This window comes from Trachurus trachurus (genome assembly GCF_905171665.1).
Source record: "Trachurus trachurus genome assembly, chromosome: 19".
NCBI lineage: Eukaryota > Metazoa > Chordata > Actinopteri > Carangiformes > Carangidae > Trachurus > Trachurus trachurus.
Window position 1 is genome coordinate 24,886,565 of NC_139913.1, and position 22,550 is coordinate 24,909,114.

The 22,550-nt window shown below is 42.2% G+C and overlaps 1 protein-coding gene across 1 annotated transcript; it reads right to left on the bottom strand.

Moving 5' to 3' along the window:
- Positions 1-7,886: 7,886 nt before the first annotated feature.
- cpn1 (carboxypeptidase N, polypeptide 1) lies at positions 7,887-21,729 on the bottom strand. Its single transcript, XM_083994739.1, has 9 exons — positions 21,255-21,729; positions 18,393-18,589; positions 16,418-16,573; positions 12,464-12,640; positions 12,266-12,377; positions 10,023-10,162; positions 9,195-9,294; positions 8,421-8,539; positions 7,887-8,242 (listed from the first exon to the last, which is right to left on the bottom strand). Exons 1-9 carry the CDS (start codon positions 21,487-21,489, stop codon positions 8,129-8,131), a joined length of 1,350 nt encoding a protein of 449 aa, XP_083850865.1. The 5' UTR covers positions 21,490-21,729; the 3' UTR covers positions 7,887-8,128.
- Between the last annotated feature and the right edge of the window lie 821 nt (positions 21,730-22,550).

Here is a 22,550-nt window from a genome sequence, read left to right on the forward strand (position 1 = left end):
GCTCCAGAGACAGTGGAGGTTAGACATGATCATGGTGATTATCCCCCGCTTCGCTTCGCTGCTTCGTTAGGAGGAGAAGAGCATGTTGGCGGTGGGAGGAAGCGACGCGGCTCTGTCTCGGTACAATCAGCTGTCATCACATTAGAAACAGGCGCAGCGGAGTCACCAGCGCCTCTCCGCTCCATGCCTACACGCAACAACACCACCCACTTTTCTCTACAGTCACCCGGGGCTGGCCCGGCTGCTGCCTGACTGAAAAACAAAAGAAAGTGGGTCCAAAATTTTAGGGCAGCGCTAATTGATTACTCAATAGAAAATTTTTAAGCCACATGTTATTTTCCAGTAGCCTATGTGTTTTTGCAGCCACAACCGGCGGTAATTAAAAAAAAAAATAAAAGACAAAAAACAAGAAAAAAAGTGCCTAAAACTCAAGGTGGCCCACTGTACTTTTCCTTTTCTTCAGTTTTTCCATTTTATAATAGGCTACGTGTATTCCTCTAAATGTGAATGCTGTAGGCTACAACACATTTTCTTTTTAGGTACAGATTTTACAAGAAAATCACATAACCTAATCCATTTTTATTATCATTCTACCACCACTGTGAAAGTTATTTGAAATGAAATTTTCACTTTAATCCAATCACAACTTGATAAAGTTGCAATCACATATCCTATTATTTTTTATGTTGTATGTCTTTCCAGATGCAGAGGTAATACATGCTGCTTATGTGGCAGAGAGTGAGCTTACAGTAAGTCAACATGAACATTTCTTCAGGTCATTGGCTCATCCCTGTGCAGGTCAGCACATGTCTGTGTGTGTCCACTCCACCCAGACCAAATACTGCAGCAGTTCAAGGAAATAACATTATCTAAGTTTAGAGATTGGTCATTCTGATGATTTTTTCTAATTTTATGTTTCAATTAGTCATTTAACTGGTGCTTTTGCTCAGTCTGTACAGTTTTGAATTAATAGTAGTACTGCATGCATGCTTGATGTAGTTATAAATGCGCTATAAAACCTTTGTGGCTTTCTTCACACTCTTTTATTTAGGGACAGCGGGAGGGAGAAAATCATAGTCATTATATTTTGGAACCATTTTCTCAGCCGTGGCCATTGTGTGCAATGGTGTGAAACGCTGAACCCTTTTTTCGCTGTGTCTGCAATAATGGCAGCTTCCTCATATGTGATCTTAAATGTGCAGAACAATAGCAGGAAACGAAGCCACTTGGATGCGCTCACCCTCACGTGTTGGCACAGACAAGGAAAAGACACAGAACACATGAAAACAGCCTCAGTCAGATACACACAGGCACACACATACACACCAACACATAGCCTACACAACAGAGCATTTACAGGCTACTGGTATCACTTTAGAAGCTGTGTAGCCTATAAGAGTCGTGTTGCTTCATGGCTGGTTTGTTGCCTGTAAAATGCTCATACTGTATGTAGGCTATGTACAACACAGTCAGTGTCAGTGTACTTCACTGCATCAACCATGTAGTTATACTGTATCACTGAGAATAATACTAAAGATCTTCTCAACTACAGGTTCCATAGAAATCACCATGTGCTGTCTATATTATGTCTCTATCATGATTAACTCAATCAATACTTAAATTGTGTAACAACTTATCACGTTTACTGACTGATTGAATGTATCAGTGTTTATTTTTTTATTCATTTGCATAGATTTAACAGGGAAAATACAGATTGTTACATCAACTGAAACATTTTGTTGACTAGGCTTTTAAATTCATGTTATACGTAAAACAACAAAAAAAAACAAATTGATTACATTTTGTGGTATTAAGGCCAATTGTCAAACTAAAGACACACACAATAGGTGCAAGAGTGTAAAAAAAAAGTATGCAGGTGTTTGACATGAGTGTCAAGTCATGTGACAAGAACAAAGTGATAATTGTTATAATTACAAGAAAAATCTGTGTATTGTGAAGTAAAATCTAAAAATGGAGAACATGACATACATGTCGGTATCATCACTGTCCAGCGGAAAAAGCACCACATCCCCAAAATGTAAACTTTTGAGCTTAAAAAAATATATATATAGACATGTATTATTCATTCTTAGACAGTAACTTCCAGTAAAGTTTGTCGTAGGATTTTGCTGTCACCTCTGAGTCAATGGACGTGGGTAAGTCCGTGTAGGAAGTGTCTGGCACTGTGGGCCAATCAGTGGGCTTCATTGACGCCACATTTGGGCCAACGAAGTGCACACAAATGTGAACTCGACCCCTCATGCACACGCTCTGAGGCACACACGCACATGCTGACAGCCATGCTACAGCTGAGAACACTCCAGATCAGTGGCACTGTATGAAACACAGGCTTTGTCTTCTCACACAGTGGCCACTTTCATTCGAGGGCAGTATGTGGGTCTATTGTTGTCTTTCAATATTTGCAGCCAGTTGATCGTCACTATAATGGTCCGCAGGCAGAGAATACATTGGCTGTGGTACAATCATCCCATTGTGTTTCCTCTGAGAAACACTGTTGTTGCAATTACTGAACCGATGTCAGTAAGTGAATGATTGTTGTGACTCAGTTTGATGTTCCCCAGCCTCTTCTTAATTTGTGTGCGTCTCCATATTTGTCTTTGAGGAACCTCTGTATCACTGTCACACAGTCAGAGTCACAGAGTGCCCAGTGAAGTGCGCTTTTCCTCTTTCCTGTTCGTCAGAGAGAGGCTATTGTTGTACTCTTTAGTGTTCATGAATGGCACAGGAAAAACAAATGGAGAGAACTGGAGTGCAGGAGTCCAGTCTGCTCTTAGCAGTTTGTCAGGCCTCTTGGAGAATCGTTCAAGCGAGCATGAATTTTCCTGTCCACCAAAAAGAACAGCATGAAATTTACCAGAATGATATGTTTTTTGGAGTTTTTGCATTTCAGATTCTGTTCAGATGAATGCTTTAATGAATGTGTAAAGGAATCTACACATGAAAGTGATTCAAAGAGCCCACAAGCATTGGATTTACACAACAGACTCACAAAGGACAGAGCCCCTAACCCTAACCCTAACCCTAACCCTCTGGAACTCTCTCCCAACCCCAATCAGGCACTGTAACTTTTAAACTTCCTATAAATGTTTTCCTAAAAAACTTTTTTTGTGCAAACTTGTATTTTGTTTTATTCTTACATATTCACAATCTTCTTACATTATAAGTACTACCATATAGAGATCTGAGCAAGTTAGGATGAGAATGACTGTCCATTCAATTCATTGTGCATCATCAAATCATCCTACCCTCTACTGCCACCCCCTGGATGCTGAGGCTTAGTGTTGTGACAGACGATATTTAAGTTTTCTGCACTATACCAGCATTGACTTCTCACTATGACCCGTATGATGGTTTCCAGAAGTAGTCCATGTTATTTGCCAGTGGGTTTTATGATACTTCATAAAGTTTCAGATGTAGATGTTTTCCTAGTGCATACGTGCAAATGGCAGAACTTTTTGATGGCTTCCTTCCTTGTGCTGCAGTGACATCTACTGTTCTGCAAATGTACAACAGTAGGCCTATGTGTGAAAGGTCAACAGGTAGGCTAAAAGCTACATTTCCCAATGAGCCATATTTTCCAGATGACCAGAGGAGATTTGAAACATAGCACTGCTTGTACATTTAGAGAGGGAGATGTCTTACCAACATAGGAATCAAAACCCTCTCTAGCTAACACAGGTCTATGTCGACAGCAGCTAACAGTTACCACAACACCATCACATGAGATTGATCTACAATATGTCAATTTGCTCCTTTAATTAATCATTTCTCAACATCATTACTTTGGTCTGACATGTTTGTGTTAAATGTCCTGCAAAGTAAAAAAGGTTCAAAGGTGACTGAGAAATCTCCATAGCAACAAGAATAATTTAATTTTCCCCATTATTTCAACACGACAGAAACAAACAATTATTGAGAATTTATTTTCACACTAATTTGTTTTGAAAATACAGATTAAATTAATTTATTTTAACCTCTTACCACTCCTATAAATTCTGTAATATTCGCCTATCCAAGGCGTACCCAAAGTAAATTGAATGCTGTTCTTGGAACTGTTTGGAGAATATGGATGGGCTTGGTCTCTTTTGAAAGGTATCACTCTGAAGTTTTTCCCCAAACTGAAATAATCACTATAAGTGCTACTATCATTGAATAATCTAAGTGGGAGCACACTGAATTAGAATGTTTTTATTCTCGCCTGAATTTTTTTGTTGCAATCAGATGCCTGAAGATGAGTGTGGCTGAGAATTTTTGCTGGAAAACACAATGGGACTACAGCATGAAGCCTTACCTGGCCCCAGTTCAAATTTGATAACAATCCTGCTAAAAATGAGTATTTTACACATGTTTTTCTAAGTGTATATCTAGGCGTTTTCCTAAAGTTGCCATTGAGAAACAATACATGCGCCAAAGTGCAGCTTTTGCAAAGTTACGCATGAAGATGGCAGTGCTGCCTTTTCCCAGGGACCGTGAATGCAGCACATCGTTCGTTTCGTAATCTCATTGGCTATTCAATGCTACAGTTTCCATCGGGATCGGTTCCTAGTGGCTGAAGCCATTCAGCGCTGTCGGAGGGGATGTTCCTCATGAGACACAGCCACTCATTCGCTATTGCAGGCGGCAGCCGGGGACAGGGAGCTTGTGATTGGTCGAGTGAGCTGTCAATCGAAAGGTCAGAGGGCAGCGCCATTTTATAAAGTGAAATAAACATTGTTTATATGTAAACGCCGGACTTATGAGGAGAAATAAACGGATTTACTGGATATACAATGCGTAATTTCATAAGATGCAGCAGCGGGATGAGGTTATCTACCGGTACAACCGTGTGTTTTGGACTAAATACTTTACTGGATTGGATTTACTGGACTTTTCTGAATGTAACGACATGCAGTTTGTGGGGAAACCCTGTGATCCTGAGCCTGCCCTGACACAAATCGTGAGTTATATCGGCTTTTTACGAACTTTGTTAGCATGTTTATAGTCTGATTCGAGTGTTGCTGTGATGATTATATTTAGGAATGGTCGGCATATCTTTAATCACAAGAGTTTTAGCTTTCCAACGATATGTGGCATGACTATTTCAAGTGACTGGTGACATCCTCTATGACACCTCCCTGATTAAAACCCCCCCGCGGGCCCGCCGGCGGGCCGTCGGAATGGCAAGGAAAATACACATGAATGATATAATTTCCTGTGAAGTCACTCATGATGTCATTATGGAATGTAATATCATTATGATAAACCTGTATGATGTCATAGTTGTATTATGTCATTATGGAATGTATGACATCATTTACTGTGACCTTGATCTGTGATAAGACGTCAGAAGTCACTCAGTCTCAGAGAAATTCTCAGCGTCTCACACACAGAGAGAAAACTGCACGTGATAGAAACTTGTTTTGTTCCTGAAACAAAAACAAAGTCATCAACTGTAGAATTGAAATAAACTTCAACGATGGCAGAGAAACCTGCTGCTGGAGCAGCTGACCAGCCCAAACCCTCCCAGACCACCTCCACTCTGCTCAAGGAAGAGGCACAAGACGAAAAGAAAGACAACAGCCAAAACATGAGTCTGGTCTTGAAACCTACCAAAATTATCCGCATAGCAGAACGAGAGCTGCACCAGATTCTGGCCGAGAAAGATGAAAAGATCTGGGCCCTGGAGGGAAAGCAGCAAGTCATTTCTAAAGGAATGGACAGGATGAACCAGAGGCTCTCCAGAGAAGTAGAGGAGACCACCTTCATCAACAACAAACTGTCCTTCTTGCTCAAAAGTAAAGAAGAATCTGATACAAAGATTCAAGAGCTGGAGGAAGCACTCAGAGCTGAGAACCAGAGGAAGCAGGAGACCACGATCCGCCTCAACCAAGAGACCAATGAGACCTTAAGAGTCCAGCTCACATTGGCCCAGACTGAACACCACCTGGAACAGTCACATGGCCACTGTGAGGACAACAGGTCTGTAGTGGCTCAACAAAGTCAGGAAGTCACCGAGCCCAGAGCAGAAGTGAACCAGACCCAGCCAGACCTGGACCAGCAGATGTTTCCGTGGGAACAAGAGAGGTCCCACCTGCTTGAATCCATCAGCATGACCAAGCAGGCTATGGAGCAGAGAAAAGAAGAACATGCTAGATTCATGGAAGCACTGATGGACAGAATCACAAGACTGGAAACACAGATGCAACCAAAAAAGAAAAACACTTTGTGGAGACGGTTTGTCCGGTTCTTTACAAGGACATAATCTGTCCTCCAACCACCAAGTACTCTTCCTCTAACACACACACACACACACACACACACACACACACACACACACACACACACACACACACACACACACACACACACACACACACACACACAGACTGACAGCTTCTTCTCTTCTCTCTGAGGTTGTCTGTCCTGTATGTGAAAGGGTTTTCTCCGGGGTCTCCGGTTTTCCCACCTACTTTTGATCTTATCAACAAAAAAACACAAAAAAAAAAACACAAAAGAAACTCTATTTTGCAGAAATTTTATTTTGATACAAATTCATGAGGAAGTGTTGAAAAAAGGAAAAAGAAAAAGAAAGAATATGAATGTGGACTCACTTCACTCTTCATAATAATATATATATAATCTATACTGATACTTACTACCTGGCAGTTTTACCAAGAAACTGTAATAATAATTTAAAGAACAACAACAACAACAAAAAACACTAAACCAACTCCATTTTGCAGAAATTTGTATTTACTTCGACGCAAACTCAAAAGAAAGAGTTGAATAATTTAACCTGATATGAACCCATAAAAACAAGCCGAAAGGTCAAAGGTCACTGTTACTAACATGACTGCTGGGTTCAATTTGTCATATGAAGCTGCAACATTATTTAAATAAGATGTCTTTAAGTCTTAACTTACTGAAATCAATCTACTGTCTGGAATAAAGGACCAGCAGCCGCACTGGTAATTGGTAACCAGTCACCTCTCTCCATGGGTCAGAGAGGCAGACACTCTATCTACAGTACATTTACTGTAAGTCCAGGCTTAAAACCTTCTTATATGACAGAGCTTTAAGTTAGGATATTTTATAGCTACGCTGCCATAGGCTAAGACCACTGGGGGACACATCAGGTTACATGGAGCCCTGTCCCCTCCCGAACATTTTGAACTGTTGTCTGTTGTACTTTGTAGTTTGGCCTTGGTGTCTCGCACTCTCTCCGTGTTTCCACAGATCCACCAGAGCTCCATCCCTCTGCACCAAGTTACTGTACCACCGCCTGCATCGCCCCCCTCCCGCCCTTTCCCCCGCTGTTACTGTAAACCGGACTGCCCTCCCTTCCCATGAACCAGTCTGCCATCCACTAAGCTGGGCTGCTCTCCCTGCCTCCCTCCCACCAGAAGCTGCCTTCATTCTTGTAAATAATTTCCATGTTTTCGCATATTCTGCGTTACAAACTGCTTTCTTGTCTGTAACAACATCTATGTCACGTCTGTCCGTCCTGGGTGAGGGATCCCTCCTCTGTTGCTCACCCTGAGCTTTCTCAAAATATTTCCCTGTCAAAAGGGCTTTCTTGGGAGGTTTTCCTCAGTGGATGTGAGGGTCTAAGGGCAGAGGATGTTATTATGATGCTATGTAAAGCCCTTTGAGACAAACTGTTTGTAAAAATGGGCTACAAAAACAAATACAATTGCCTTGCCTTGCCCCATGAGATAAAGATTCATGTTAATATTATCTATAGGACAAATCAGCTATGTCATTCATTTAAATGTATTGAAGAAGAATGAAAGGACAGAATAAAACAATAAAACACAAAAGAGATTGTAAATTGTGACAGCAATTTATTTTCAATTTCGATTTTCCTCAATTTATAGAAATCAAAACCTCAAAAGGTCCTTTAAAAAGACAGGATAGCTGTGCTCATACAAATCAACACCGTTACATAAATACAACAAGTTTGCACCAGTTCCTTAACACAGACACACGGTTTATATTTATCAACAAAAACACAAACAAAAACACAGAGGTTTGAAATACATAATCATAGGACTACAAAGGTAAAATTACATACATATATTATGATCATTTACCATGTTTATGTGGTGTCTAATTCATTGTCCATGTCTCATCTAGGGCCGAGCTTTAACGGGGACTTAGGAGACGACAGGTTCTTCTTGCTGTTGTGGGGCTTCACTTGTTTGGGGTGTTGTTTTGGTGCAGTTTTCAAGTAAAAATGAAGCTGTTAGGGAGGAGATGTAGAGAGAGATGTAAGTCAACAGACAGTATCATCATCAAATTACAAGCCTTGACAAGGTTACCTGCATTTTCCTCTAAAAAAAATGCAATTTGTGAGCAAAACTATGAATCCATTAGGAGTCTTATGGCCGTATGCCCATACCATACAGACACAAACTCACCTGTATGGCCTCAGCTGGTCCCACTGTGACAGTGCTGCTAGATGAGACGTAACCCGGGGCAGAGGCAGTCACAGTGTAGGTGCCTGGTAACAGCAGTCTGAAATAGTCGCCATCCACTCCTGGACGAGCACATGGAAAAGATGAGACATTGAAATATCCAACTATTCTTTCATACCTACTACTCTAAGCATTAAGATCATGTAAAAATAGAAAATACAGAGTAAAAGTCCATTGAATCAATTATCAGAAACATTCAATTATATGAGTAAATTCAAAATCTTGGTTTGCAAAGTAAATGGTGATTGTGGTAAATAAAAAATATGACAAAATAGTAGTATTTCCCTACTAAATGCAGCCAACTGGGAGTTAAAAGTACCATGACGTTTTCAGTATTTGAATAATATTTGAAAGACATACATTGTATCAGTGCATTTTTTTCAAGGTGTGTTTCTATCAATGACCACTAGACGGCAGCTTGACCCACTCCAGAGAGTGGATTGACTGAACTTATTTTTCATTTTGATGACAATGAAATTAAGCTCATGGAAAAAAAAAAAAAAGATTCTTTCTCACACACTCTTTCCCAAGTGATATTTTCGGACAATAATCTTATATGTCACTGACCAGGACAGCAGATCATCACCACAAAACCAATCCCACATTTCTGGTCAGTCTCAGACTTGAGGAGTAAAAAAAACTAAACAAAAAAAAGTTCCAGGAACAACGGCCACATCTGTATAATAATTAAGTGGCGTTCCACCAACTGCTTCTTACCAGTGGTCACGTCATGGTGGATGCCAGCAACTGATACCTCAGCGTTGGCGATAGGGTTGTTGTTTTCATCGTACACCATGCCCTTTATCCCATGATGCACCTGAAAAAGGAGGAACATGTACAGTATTTGACTTTTTGTACATATTGTGCAACCCCCTCAATATATAATGGACAGCATGTGCTCAAAAGTGTATTGAGTAAGTGTGACTGCAGATAGCTTTGTGTTTGAATGTTGCAAAAGATTACATCATTGATCACGGGTCGTATCAGGTCTTCAACCACAGTTTAGAAACAAATGCCTCAACACTAGACCTTAACAACCTCCCCCCGTCTTGTGGTCTGCAAGGAACACACAAGCAAAACAAACCCAAAACAGCATCTGCAGGGTCTTTCACTTTGGTTTGTTCAATCAGCACTGTGGAAAACTGTATGTATCTCTAAACCAGCCCTTGTGGCTTTTAGAAACACTATCAGTGGCAAAGGGTCACTGTATTGTATCTCAGTGGGATAAAAGACATTTAGTCTTCAAACCGTGGCTTCATTAAATGCTCAACAGAAGATAAAAGTCAGTTTACTTGAATTACACCGAGTTTCATGCAGCTCATTTTGACTCACTTTATCCAGAGGATCCCAGCCAACACTTACAAGAAGCTAAAGTATTGGACTCTCCACTCTTGGCAGTTGGATTTTTGTGTGTGTAACTGTATGACTGTGTGTTTGTGGTGTGTGCAGCGAGTTGTTAAATTGTAATTCTTTATTGACATAACTGTAACCTGCCAAACTGTGTGTGTATTGTGTGTATTTATGTGTGTGTGTGTTTGTTCCGACCTGTTCCAGGTAGGAGACCAGCGCCTCTCGGTTGCCCAGCCATTCTCTGGGCAGCGCTGATGCTGGAGGGAACTTATCGCAGCTCAGCTCCAGGGTGATCTCAAAGCAGTTGGTGTACAGGTAGTTGAAGTCCTGCATGCCTGAAACACAAAGGTATTTGATTTCAGTTCAGATTTCGTTGAAGCAATGTAGTCGCCTTTGTGATTTATCAGGAGGAGGAATTTTGTACAGTGGACCCAAAAAACCATGGGTGAGCAACTTTGGTCAGGGAGAAACTGGACACCAAACTTTTACCAAGCTGTATAAAAGCTGTTTCATCTCATTCTTTCACAAAGAGCTGAGCTTTAAGAATATTTTCTTCATAGACTTTCAGAACACCCAAAATCAGGCAGACATTTTCAAAGACTGAACTCTCTCCAGGGTAATGCATATGAGGCCGTTGTTGGGAGGGAAAGTTCAAATGTAACCTCATAGACCATGACATAACACTTGGAGCAAAAGGAGTTGTTAAAATAAACATAACATACTCTTACTAAATGCGACTGTGGGTGTTTTTCACCCAAATCAAAAGCTTGCATGACTCAACTGAAAAGCTCAACAGATTCACATTCCTTGGAAGAATCCAGACCAGCTCAGACCGGGATTTATAGATCAAAGACTCGGGTCTTGTTATTACTGCAGTTCCAGATTAACTGAGCTCGAATTGAGTACGTGTCCAGACAGTTTGATGAACTTGGTGTACTGCAACTTCCAAGCATATGGCAAAACATTGCTGGAAGTATTCATCAAGCTTTAAAACAAAGTTCCCAACCCATAAACCAAACAAGAGGGGGATGAGGACTTCAAGTTAGCTGCCAGTGCCAAAGCTCGTATAACTCCCAACGGCCTGTAGGTGGCCAACACCAGTAAATGATATTACTTTGAAATGAAGCCTAATAACGGCTGCACTAAGCTTTCTGGTTTTTTGCATGGCTTACAAAAATGCAAAATATGCATCTCAACTATCCACTGTAATCTGACTGAATGACAGCAAATCTGCTGTGCTACAGATGAGACGCTTGATTCATGTGTACAACACAGGGGTTCAAAAAAACCACAGGCCAGATATACTGGTTAACACAAGAGCAAAAACAAAGCAACAGTGTATATTTAATAAGGTGAATTGTTCCAGTATAACTGCGGAGGCATAGTTAGTTTTAGCACCTGTGTATTTAGAGGTAAAACCAGGTTTATAAAAAATAAGGCTGTTTATTTTAGCCAAACTTATCAGCTACTTACCAAGCATTAAAGGGACTGTATGAAATGCATTTAGGTGAATTGATGAAACTTACTGAAAAAAAACAAGGCCCACCTTGGCTTCCAAAATAATGGCAAAGTGAGTCCAAAATATTCCAGACACTGCATTTATCAACCAACTAAACAGTTCTGAAAACTGTTGGCAAATATGTAATTAGTAAAAAATATAAATCTGATGACATACATTAAAAACCACATGTCCTATACCACTAATCATTTTCATACAGGAGGAACGACTTCAAGTTTTTTTTGTTGGCACACCTTGTTACGTATCTGTGGTGAAGTGACTGTGTGTGAGCAGCTAAACTGGAGGGGGGGAGGGGGGGTGCAGCTGTTGATACAGGGGGTGAGGAGGTCAAAGCACCCAGGCCTCCAGGTCATGTGGAGCCTGAGGCCGGCGTGCCATGCCAGCCATTCAGGGCATTTCATTTCTGTTGAAGTGTATGCTAGTGCCTGCCATCATTCTCACAGGTGGCCTTGTCCTTGTTTTAGAATAAGAAAGATAATAGCTGCTTCTCCAACATGGAAGCACGGAACAATCTGTTTCACGTCGTCTTCACCTGCCTTCATCACTTTTGCCTATATCCTTTGCTACTCAGTGTGGTATACAACACATACTCAACTAAATACTTTCTTCAGAAGTTGTCTCGTGCTGTCATATCATTATTTATTTATTAACCTTATTAGCTTTTTACCTTTCTCTGACCAATTTTCTTTTTTTCTTTTTTTTTAATGACAGTCTTCTGCCTCTCCTTTTCTAACTGCTGCTGTTTCAGACAACTGATTTATCCTACACGGATAAATAAAGGTTTCAATCAATTAATCAAATCATGAGCAGTGGTTTAAGTGTCTTTACAGGGGATCTGTATATTAGTGTGGTAGTGTTTCTTGTGTTTCTAGTCCTGCTTTATTTGCTGTAACTCTGTGCTGCTCATGATGCTTCTTACCTTTGGACAGAGAGTACCAGCTGGCTCCGTTGGTGATCCCCTCATCGAAGAAGTCCCCGCAGTTCCAGCCCTTGTGCATCCAGCTGTGAGCGTACGAGTAGGTCCTCGCCAACTGTTGAGAGAGCACATGCCCAGTCATCCACACAGTATAGCAGATCTGGATAACACTTTGGAAGGAATTTTTAATCTAGGGCACACCTGTCTGAAGATTTTGTCATCCGGAGTGGCTGCGTACGTGGTCCTCCCTCGGATGCGGGGATCTCTCGACTTGTCAAAGGGGTAGTTGGCCACCACGGCTCCTCCGTGGAGATTGGCTGACAGGACAAAATTGTAGTTCTGCATCCATTTTACGACGGCCATGGTCTCTGGTTCAACCTGTTTGGGATATTCAGTGAGAAGCATTATAGAAAGATTCCACTTGTGACAGTGTAGTTCAGTAAATTTTACGTAATGTCCTTTATCAAATGTCCAACTGTTATTATTGTGAAATAATGTCCACAAATTCTTTCCCAATCCATGATACAAACCATCTGTATATTGTCTAGTTACTTGTATGAAGATATTACACATAGACTACACGTAATCCCAGGCCTTAACCAGTGGGCTGAAGACATCTGCTTTTCCTTTCACCAAGAAATACGGCTTCTCTTGGCTGGTTATCTGGACAAATCCTAGTTCTCTCTGCTTTGCCATATGCACATATTTCTTTGTGCTTTTTCTTGCCTCTTTTTCTCTTTTCAACAAACAGGTTAATCTTTACAGGCAGCACAGTTCATTCTTCAAGGTATCTTCTTCTTTTCTCAAGCCCTTGAAAGTATCCTTCAGCCTGACTCCCAGTACACTTTCCCCCAATGCAGCAGTTTATCTGACTTTACCAAGACAAAATAAATCAGGCGTGGGGGTTAGGGATGAGTTTAAAGTCCTTCCTTTTCTGTTGTTGAGGCTGGAATTCAAGGAGAAAGATGAGTTTACAAGATGATGCAGCACTGGTATTAAAAGCTGCCAGGATGGAAACACAATAGCTGCTTCTACAGTAAATCTAAAACAAGCCAATCGTAGGAAAATAATGATTATGATCTAATAATGATCTGTTCACAAAGCCACTTTCATCACTGATGAGTGCATGTCCTTCTGCACAAAGAGGTTCAGCTTTTGCGTCACATTACCAAACCACACATACTGTAACCTCCAGACATCCAGACTACAGACACGGCCCTTTCAATTCCAGATCATGCTGTTATTTTTTTCTCTGTCAGTGCTAACTATCCTCACATACTCATAGCTGTAGACAAGGAGTAATATCTCCCCTTGAAGGAAGTATGCAGGAAAATAAACAGTGTATTCAAAGTTGAAGAATAAACGGTGCAGTCAGAGCCCAGTAGCCTTGGGTGCAGCAAGGAGCAGGGCTTGTGTTCTGAGGAGTGGCAGGTATTTATGATATATGGATCTTTCTATACCTTCCATCAGTGCTTTGAAGTCAGACCTTTCACCATGGTGTAGGGTTACATACATTAAGGGCACACACGTACACACACTCACAAAAAAACACACTGACAATCATATCTCAGTGGAACAGTACGATATAAAAATAACTGCACCGACAGGGAGGGAACAGCCTGTTGTTTTATACTAATCCACACATTCTGGATCACTCAATGCTTCCATGTCAGTTTGTGGTTACGTATCTTCACACTGTATGAGGGACGTCCTCTGCAGGCCCATCAACTGTCAGCAGATGCTCTTGCAAAAGCATTTTGCCCAGACTCATGGTGTGAAGTGGGCTCTTTTACAGAGGCTAAGTAAATAGAGTATTTCTAGGAACAGATTCCCGCTGTCAGAGGTGGAAACCTAAAAAAAAGTGGATTCCTGAGTGAAATTAAGTGTGAAAAATTATAACGACACTGGGGAAACACTGAGATTGGAGCAAAGCGCCGGTCCTGTTTTGTAATTACTTGCGTGATTTGAGAATGAAAAAAAGTGCTTCTTCATGCAGGAGTCAGAGTCAGGAGGCCCTGAGGTGTTGGATTTGTCAGTTATTGCAGCTGCTTGCCCAGCTCTCCCCTGTCTTAGTCTACTTCTTTAAAAGGAAAAGGGGGGAAACTGTGACTGTTTCTCACTAAACTCATTGGATAAAACCTCATCATTTGGCTCATGTAAATGCAGCATGTCCGCGCCTGCAGGCCAGCGCAGGGGGCTTGTGGCTTCATGTAGCCTGTGAGGATACAATCCTGACCTGAATGAAGTATCTGTAACAGCAGCACAGTTTCTCTTATGTGCATCTCTCTCAGGCAGCAGTCAAGTGGCCAGACAGCCAGCCCGCAACTAGAAGGACCAACGTCAGTCCTCTCGGTGCATCTGCAGCTCATAGCATAGTATCAAAACAAATTAACTGATATGTGAAAATAGCAAATAATAATGTAATCAATTCTCTATATCATGTTATATCTTGTCAAATCAGCTTAAAATGTTTACTGACAGGGTTTAAGCATTCCTCATCTGACTCTAACTGCACATGGGATAAGCACTGTAGCAGATTATAGCTTCTATTTAATAGTGTAGATTAAATTCTGTGTATTTTTCCGGATCAGGCTGTTTGAATATTTCTGTTACTATGGATATGGACACTGAGGATACAAAATATCACCATATGAACAAATGTTTTTCTTTTTATCTCTTTCTTTGTCCGGCTGTATGTCAGCTGGGTGTATCAGGGTGGGGTGTTGTGTTGTTTCCTTCATGTGTGTTTCTCACTGTTAATTTGAATAGACAGAGGACAGTTACATAAAACTGAGTTATTACATTAAAACTACATAGTTTATTACCATCAAACCTAAAGTAATGACAAGTAATGACATATTCGTATGAGGTTGTATGAGGCAATGGTGACACAGTGTGATTAGACCCGTTATATTTAATGCTGTTTGACTTTTGAAAGTTGTAGTAATGTTTCTATTATTAGATTATTTAGACATTTTATTATCCAATAGTAACAACAGTCAGTTGCTTCAGGAAGTGAGGAGCAGAGGCCAGGCCAGCTGAAGATAACATGACAGTGGATGATGTGTCCCCTGGGATCTGACCTTAAACAGTAAAAAACTGTTTCACAGCACACACTTGTGTCCTTGCACTTGTTCTCTGCTCATTTTACACAGCAGGGATCTAAAATATTCAGTCACTGAGATTGAAGCCATGTCTCTCCCACAGCCAAGCTAAACCATGGACTGTCCATTGCTATGTAATATGAAATACATCAGCAGCCTAAGTTTTTTTTTAATATTATTGAATGAATACTTAAGTTTCTTCCCTTGTTATTACTCATTTTGTAGAGCAGGCTTCAAGTTTGCATTGGACAGAACATGTAGTTGCATGTATAGTACTTGACAGTGCAGGGAGCTTTGTGTGTTTTTGCCAGGTTCGAAATATTTCAAGGTGCACAGAGCTTTGCAAGTCGATTCCCCAATAGTCTCATAGCAACAGACCTGTCCACACCCTGGGCTCCGTGAGTGCCAGAGAGCGCAGTGATGAATGTATCGGTTATTTCAAGAAAGAAGGTATTTGCGATCTTGGGATACCGAGACTTGGCGAGGAGCGGGCGGCGCTGAGTGAAACGGCAGGTTTGTAAGCTATGTGGAGACGAAGGCAGCACCTCAGGGTGGCAGCTAACAGCCACACTCTGAGACCGCTCAGTAGCTCAGTGCAATTTCTCATGGTGGTGATGGGGAGACAAAAATGTTTAGCTTGAGCTGAAAGTCTTCATATACATTACAGACTGTATAGTATCAAGTGTTGCTGAGGACGTCTGTATTTCCATTTCCATTTGTTGAATTTCTGAGGCTTAAAGATAATTTGAAGTTTAATGTATGCATAGTTTCTTTTTATTTGATTAAAGCTGGACCAGCAGCAGGTTCTGAGCCTGTTAAAACCTCATGAATTCATTCATGTCAACAAAGTAGAAGCCAAGATAACTCAGCTGTCCTACAGCTGCTCATTATTAAGCTACATATTCAAACACTGAACACACACTGACACAAGCATAAAAAATGTCTTCATTCATCTTTCTGACCCAAACATGCTTACATATTGTCAGCATATGCAAAGATAAATGGCGGCGTACAGTATGTGTCTCCTCAGTGTTCATCCAGCAGCACTGACCTGTTGCTCCCAGTTGTCGGGCAGGGGCAGGTGGTGGTTTCGTCCGTTGTTTTTTTCGTAGTAGTACATGAGCGCGTTCAGGTCTGGAAAGTTCCGGTTCAGATCGATCTCCCTGGCGTTGCCCCGACCCACCAGGTAGCCGTTGAACTCTGGACCCTGTTGACCCAAGGAAACTCAATCAAGTGTGTAAAACTGGAGCCTGGTGGTTCTTCTTAGTGCTCGGTAGCAGAAAAGGAAAAACTGGCTTTTATACTGCACACTCTGCCCAGGCATTCTTCAGTATAACAATGGTAAATTATTTCCAACAGGTTTAATCCACAGCAATTAACTTGTTCTCTTAGGAATCCAAAGCCTCTCAAACCACTTTAATGAACGTTAAGACAAAGTCAACAAGAATAAGAGCTCCAAGCCACTCTCAGTCCTGGCTATAATAAAAGTAGCATTGCATGGCATGGCACGCTATTGTAAGTCTACAGCCATGCTAGTAATGTGGCTCTACGGATGGTAATGAAGATCTGTTGGTCAATGCAGGCGGAAAATCTCATAATTGCTGCTATTGGATTTTGTACAGACCCTTGTAATCCCAAGAGAGGGAAGCCTAATGACTTTTATGACTCCCTGACTTTTATCTTGCCACAGCCTTGTTCATATTCATGGTTAATGAGGAAATGTCTCCACAACTTAGTTGATGCACATGTCATATTCATGATTTTAGGATAAAATATCAATTTGTTTAATGGAAGCATTTTATCAGTTTATCAGTTAGTGCTGCCTCACAAATGTTCGCACACACAGAACTAAGATGAACATAATAAACATTATATCAACTAAATGCTTACGTTTAGCTCAAAGCACTGATGTGACTAATCACAGCCTCCCAGATCTATTGGCTTGGCTACAGACTGATTTATTACACTGGGGAGTCAGAGAATCCTGGAATTCATGTTTTTGTTTGCGCTGGTCGTCCATCTGAAGATGACCTTTTATCACTGAGTCTCCTTCCAAAAATGTGTTTTTGTTATTGACTGTACGGCAGAGTTGTCGAGTGACTGAGGTTACTCCACAAAGTATCTTCCAAAATAGGGTGTCTTGTTGGATCTGCATAGTATTTATAAACATTTCCCTGCAGGATTGTGCAGAACTTTCTACCCTGCTGGCAAGACAAGAGAGAGAGAACTGACTGAACCCTTTATAAAGCTGCTTTAATCTTACACTTCTTTGACATCATAGATATAATAAATTTGGTTGTTTTTCCTCAAAAGCTCAATAACTACCTCCAAATCATTCTATGCCCTCCCCGGTTGAAACAATCCTCCCATTGTTTTCCAGATGCTGTCGCACCCAAACATCTGTTGATGCAACAAATTACAGCGTTGTGTGCATGTGTCGTCTGAGTGGCAACGAGTGGGGCCTTCGTGTGCAACTGGCCTCCTCAGGACATATAATTAGTCTCAAAAGAGATTGTGCACGTGTGTGGGTGTGTGTTAAAGGGGGTTTGCGTGTGTGTCTGTTGTTTCACAGCCCATGTAATTATCCCTGCTAGAAAGCTGGGGCCTCTCTCAGGGAGCTGATCGATGGGAATATTACAGGCATTAGTGAAGAGTGGGAGAAAATGACGTGCTAGAGTTTGGCTCTGAGTTGCTCATCTTAAAACACGGTTATGCACGTTTTTATATCAAATTGCATACTTTTAGTCGTACTGTACGTGATGGGACAGGGGCAAGTAAGATGTGTGTTGAATGTGAACCGAGCTGTGATTCAACTTGCAGGTATTGAGTTTCACTCAGGGACCGTAACATTGCTAAAATTTCCACTGGCATGAAAACAATCGAGGAAAAATGTGGAAACTTTTTTCTCCACAAGTGACAAATGATTACTTAAGAAAAACGGCCAAACGCGCCCCCGTGGAAGACTTTCCATTGTTTTTCTTTTGGCTCGAGGGTAATGCATGTACTGTGCTATCAGTGTACATTACCTGTCTGGCAGCCACCTCGTAGCCGTCTGGGTTCATGGAGGGCAAGATGTGGATGCGCGTGTCATGGATCAGCCTCATGATCCGCTGGTTTCCGGCCCGGTACTCCTCACACAGAAACTGGGAGAACTTAATGAGCAGCTCACGGCCGAGCACTTCGTTGCCGTGCATGTTGCCCACGTACTTGAACTCTGGCTCCACTGAGGAGGAAGTGGAGAGGTGTAAGGAAGGAGGGGGGTTGGGGGGGTGGTGGGCATGAGGTCAAAGAACCACACAGAGCTGCCAAGCGTGACATTTAAAATGACTGGCCGAGCGTGCACACACATACATACACATATAAGAGCACACTGGCTTGTTAAGCTGTCTCTCCCATGTTTCAGCCTATGTGTTTTAATGAGGCTTTCAGCCGCTGTGTTGAGTTTCTGAATGTTTTCAAGGCTTTAACCATAATTCAATATGCTCTCATTATGCTTTCCTTATGAAACTGTGCTAATTTTGTATAAAAGTACCACAAGAGCCATTGAGCAAAATGAAGAAATACTCCACTAATTAGCACTGCACTTATCATTTCTGTATTTCAGACACTGGCCCAGTGCACCAGTGCAGTGGAACTCCACTTGTGACAGTTTGATTAAAGATTTGAGCGTTGCTATGTTGTGGGCAGTTATTGTAGCCACTAGCATTGTGCCGACATGAGAGGAAGGCTACGATGGTGGGGGGAGAACTCCACACCCCCAGACCAACCCTGACTCCTCTGACCTCACCTGAGGCAATCTGTCTTCTGCAGTAGTTCCCCCAAAGACATGTAAACGGACTGATGTGACCTTAATGTGGAGTTCCCCTTCGCTAACATTAGCCGCCATGAGCTACTGATCATATCAGACCAAGTGAGACTGTGTATTTAAACAGACAATGGCTGCCTTTTATAGTGTATATAAATTCAATTTGTCAACTGTCTGAGGGCGATTGTGTTAGTTTTTCCCTTCAAAAACCGCACATATTCTTACTTTCAACTAATTACAAAGCCTAATCTTTTTTCTTTTTTTTTTGCATTATTGCAATTTCTTGATAAGGATCCTCCTACGGTTCAGCCAAAGGTGAGCTCTGGGGAGTGAGTCTGATTACAGCTGATTGAGTTATTTGGATAAGGTCATCTGGCATTCCTATGATTATCTGTCGCTGATTGGGTAAGCCACCTATCCAAACAGTCTCCCTCTCTGTATAGGGTTCCGTCCTCCCAGGGGTCCTTCATTAATCACTGAGACCTGCAGGACCCCAAACACGGCAGCTAGAGGCCGGAGCTACTGTTCAACACTGGCAAAATACAATAGAGTTTATACATGTGTGTGTCCACAGACCATAGCCCTGCAACTATTGTAACCGCCTGCAGTTTTTTCTATTCACACGAAGAAGTAATTGTGGGTTTCTGGGGTTGGGGCATTATGTGGCTGAGCAGATACTTCCAAATTTATGAACACCCTTCTCTAATTGCTTCAGGCACCCAAATGGCAGCTTGGCCATTGCAATTCACCTCCTTTTCTTTAACAAGGGGCCAACTGGCCTTGAGTTCAGAAAACAGTGTTGGCTTGAGTGTGCTTAGAGAAAAAACACACATACACTCACACTCACTCACACACACACACACACACACACACACACACACACACACACACACACACACACACACACACACACACACTGAGCAGCATGTGAAAGACATGAACTTCCTATAGGGTGCAAGGGGGTTGACCCAGACAAGACCTAAGGTCACTCCCCTCCGTGAAGTGCACAGTTCCTGTTTTTCACTCTTGGTCACCTTGCAACAGAGCAGGCACACATCCTTCTATTCTACTGAAGGAAGCCCCTACGTGTGCAGATGCAGAAAAAAAAGCAAGCTCAGGCATAGCCAAAAAAGCATTCCCTGCAGTTGTCAAGCTTTCCTTTTTCTTTTTTTTGTCCAAGTAGCTGCTATAACAAAGAATGGAAGAATGAAAAAGCCTTTTGAAATCACTTACATGAGGAGTACGACCCTTTGGCCTGTTTTCAATACAAACACTAGCTGTAACGAGTTTATTGTTTTCAATTTGCAACCGATATGCAAAATAAACACCTGAAGCTGATTCAGCGGTTTGGACGAGTGAGGAAAAACAATCAAAGCTTCTTTTTTTTTTTTTTTTTTGCAGGAGTGGGTTCAGGGTTAAAGCCTTGTTGACTCAGACTGAACCCCCGGTGTCATCTGCTCAGCTTTGAGTAACACCCCAGATTTTGTCAGTGGTTGGATGGCAAAAATTGAAATGAGTCACAGATGTTGCAAAATTCTTTCACTTTTTTGCCTTTCCACATTCACGTTGGGTTTTCCACTGTTTCTGGTCACTGATGTTTATCAAATAAGCCAGCCTCTCCTCTTTGTCTTCGCTGTTTAAGCCGGACAGTAATCCAGCGACATAAAAGCCAAATCGAAAGCTTGCATTTCATCTCCTCGGGGGGAAAACAACAGAGCCCCCACAGACTGCAATGTCTTCTGCCAGCTATGTTCTCACTCCCCACAGCACAAAATACACAGAATGGGTCGCCAGTGAACGGGCTGGGGGCAGAATTGTTTAAAATCCATTTTCTGTACCACCAGAGACCACCCATGTTACAGGTCTGTCTGAAATAGTCTCAACTTGCTGTCATTTACATGTTTTAACATATAAATAGATTTCACATTTTGTTAAAACCCGAACATTGTATTAACTTCTACTTTGCTGTGTGGCTCTTATGGATCATTTTATATTGGCCTATAGTTATCAACCTGTGTTCAACCACTTTTGATCTTGATGTATCCACACTGGACATCCAGACAGGGAATCAGGTGTTACTCACATGCTTCGTGGATGCCCGGGTTATCACTGAACTCCAGCACGTAGAGGTGGCGCCCCTCCACGCTGCGCCCGATGCTGTAGATGCGGGTGATGTAGGGACACTCGCTCTGCACTGCAAACAGGGCTCGCACCATGTCCTCGTATCGGTGATGCTGGAAGTCCGAGCCCGAGACCAGGAGTCCCATCAGCCCCAGCAGGACAGCAGCGAGCCAGGGAGGAGTCCAGCCCTGCTGCATGTTCCCTCAGTCCAAGTTGTGCAGCACGGGAAGAGAGGAGGAGAAGGGACCGCTGCAACAAATGCAAGACACTCACGTACTTTCACTTGTATATTTATCCCTTTACACGCCAAACATACTGCTCAGTGCCTGCTTGCTCTTTTCCTTTCTTGTTGCCCTTCTTTTCTCCTGCTCTCCCTCTCCCCCTGCCTCCTCCCACATACACTCCTCACACTGAAGAGCAAGTAAGGACAGCCCCTCGCTCCTTCTTTGTCTCACTCTCCTCCTCCAACAGCTGCTTCTCTCCCTCTCTCTTTCCTTTTGGGTCCTTGTCAAGTACATGCAACTTGCTTTATTGCTGCTTAGAATGCTTCTGCTTCAAGTAGCTCGCCCCACAGCCCCCCCTCTGCTCTCCGCACACAATCTGAATTTCATTCTATCTCTAAGACACTCGTTTTCTATCCCTTTCTTTGTCTCTTACTCTGGTCCGGTTCTATGCTCCTTCCTGGGAAAGAGGGGTTGTTTCCACGGCACTGCTCTCCCCAACCCCTGCAGCCCTCAATCATCCATTCATTAACTCTTAAGTCAACACACAACCCCTCTGTGTGTGCGTGTGTGTGTGTGTGTGTGTGTGTGTGTGTGTGTGTGTGTGTGTGTGTGTGTGTGTGTGTGTGTGTGTGTGTGTGTGTGTGTGTGTGTGTGTGTGTGTGTGTGTGTGTGTGTGTGTGTGTGTGTGTGTGTGTGTGTGTGTGTGTGTGTGTGCACGTACATGTGCCTGCACTCCTCAGATGAATCAGTGAGGGAGAGCTCTTTCGCAACCTTTGGACTGGTTTTTGTTGCTGTTTCCCCAAAGCAGCATTCATACACACACATGTAGGGAAACAGACCCACACATGCTCCTGTGGCCCGCAGAAGAAAGACCAAATGCTGCAATTAAAACTTCTAAGGACAGTAGTTGATGCCAAGACACACGCGCACACCCCCCATGAACACAACACATACACACATATACTGCAGTGTGTGCAAGGGGTGCTGTCAATCAAACCTGCGGGGGAAAAGAGAAGCCTTTTCCTCATACAACG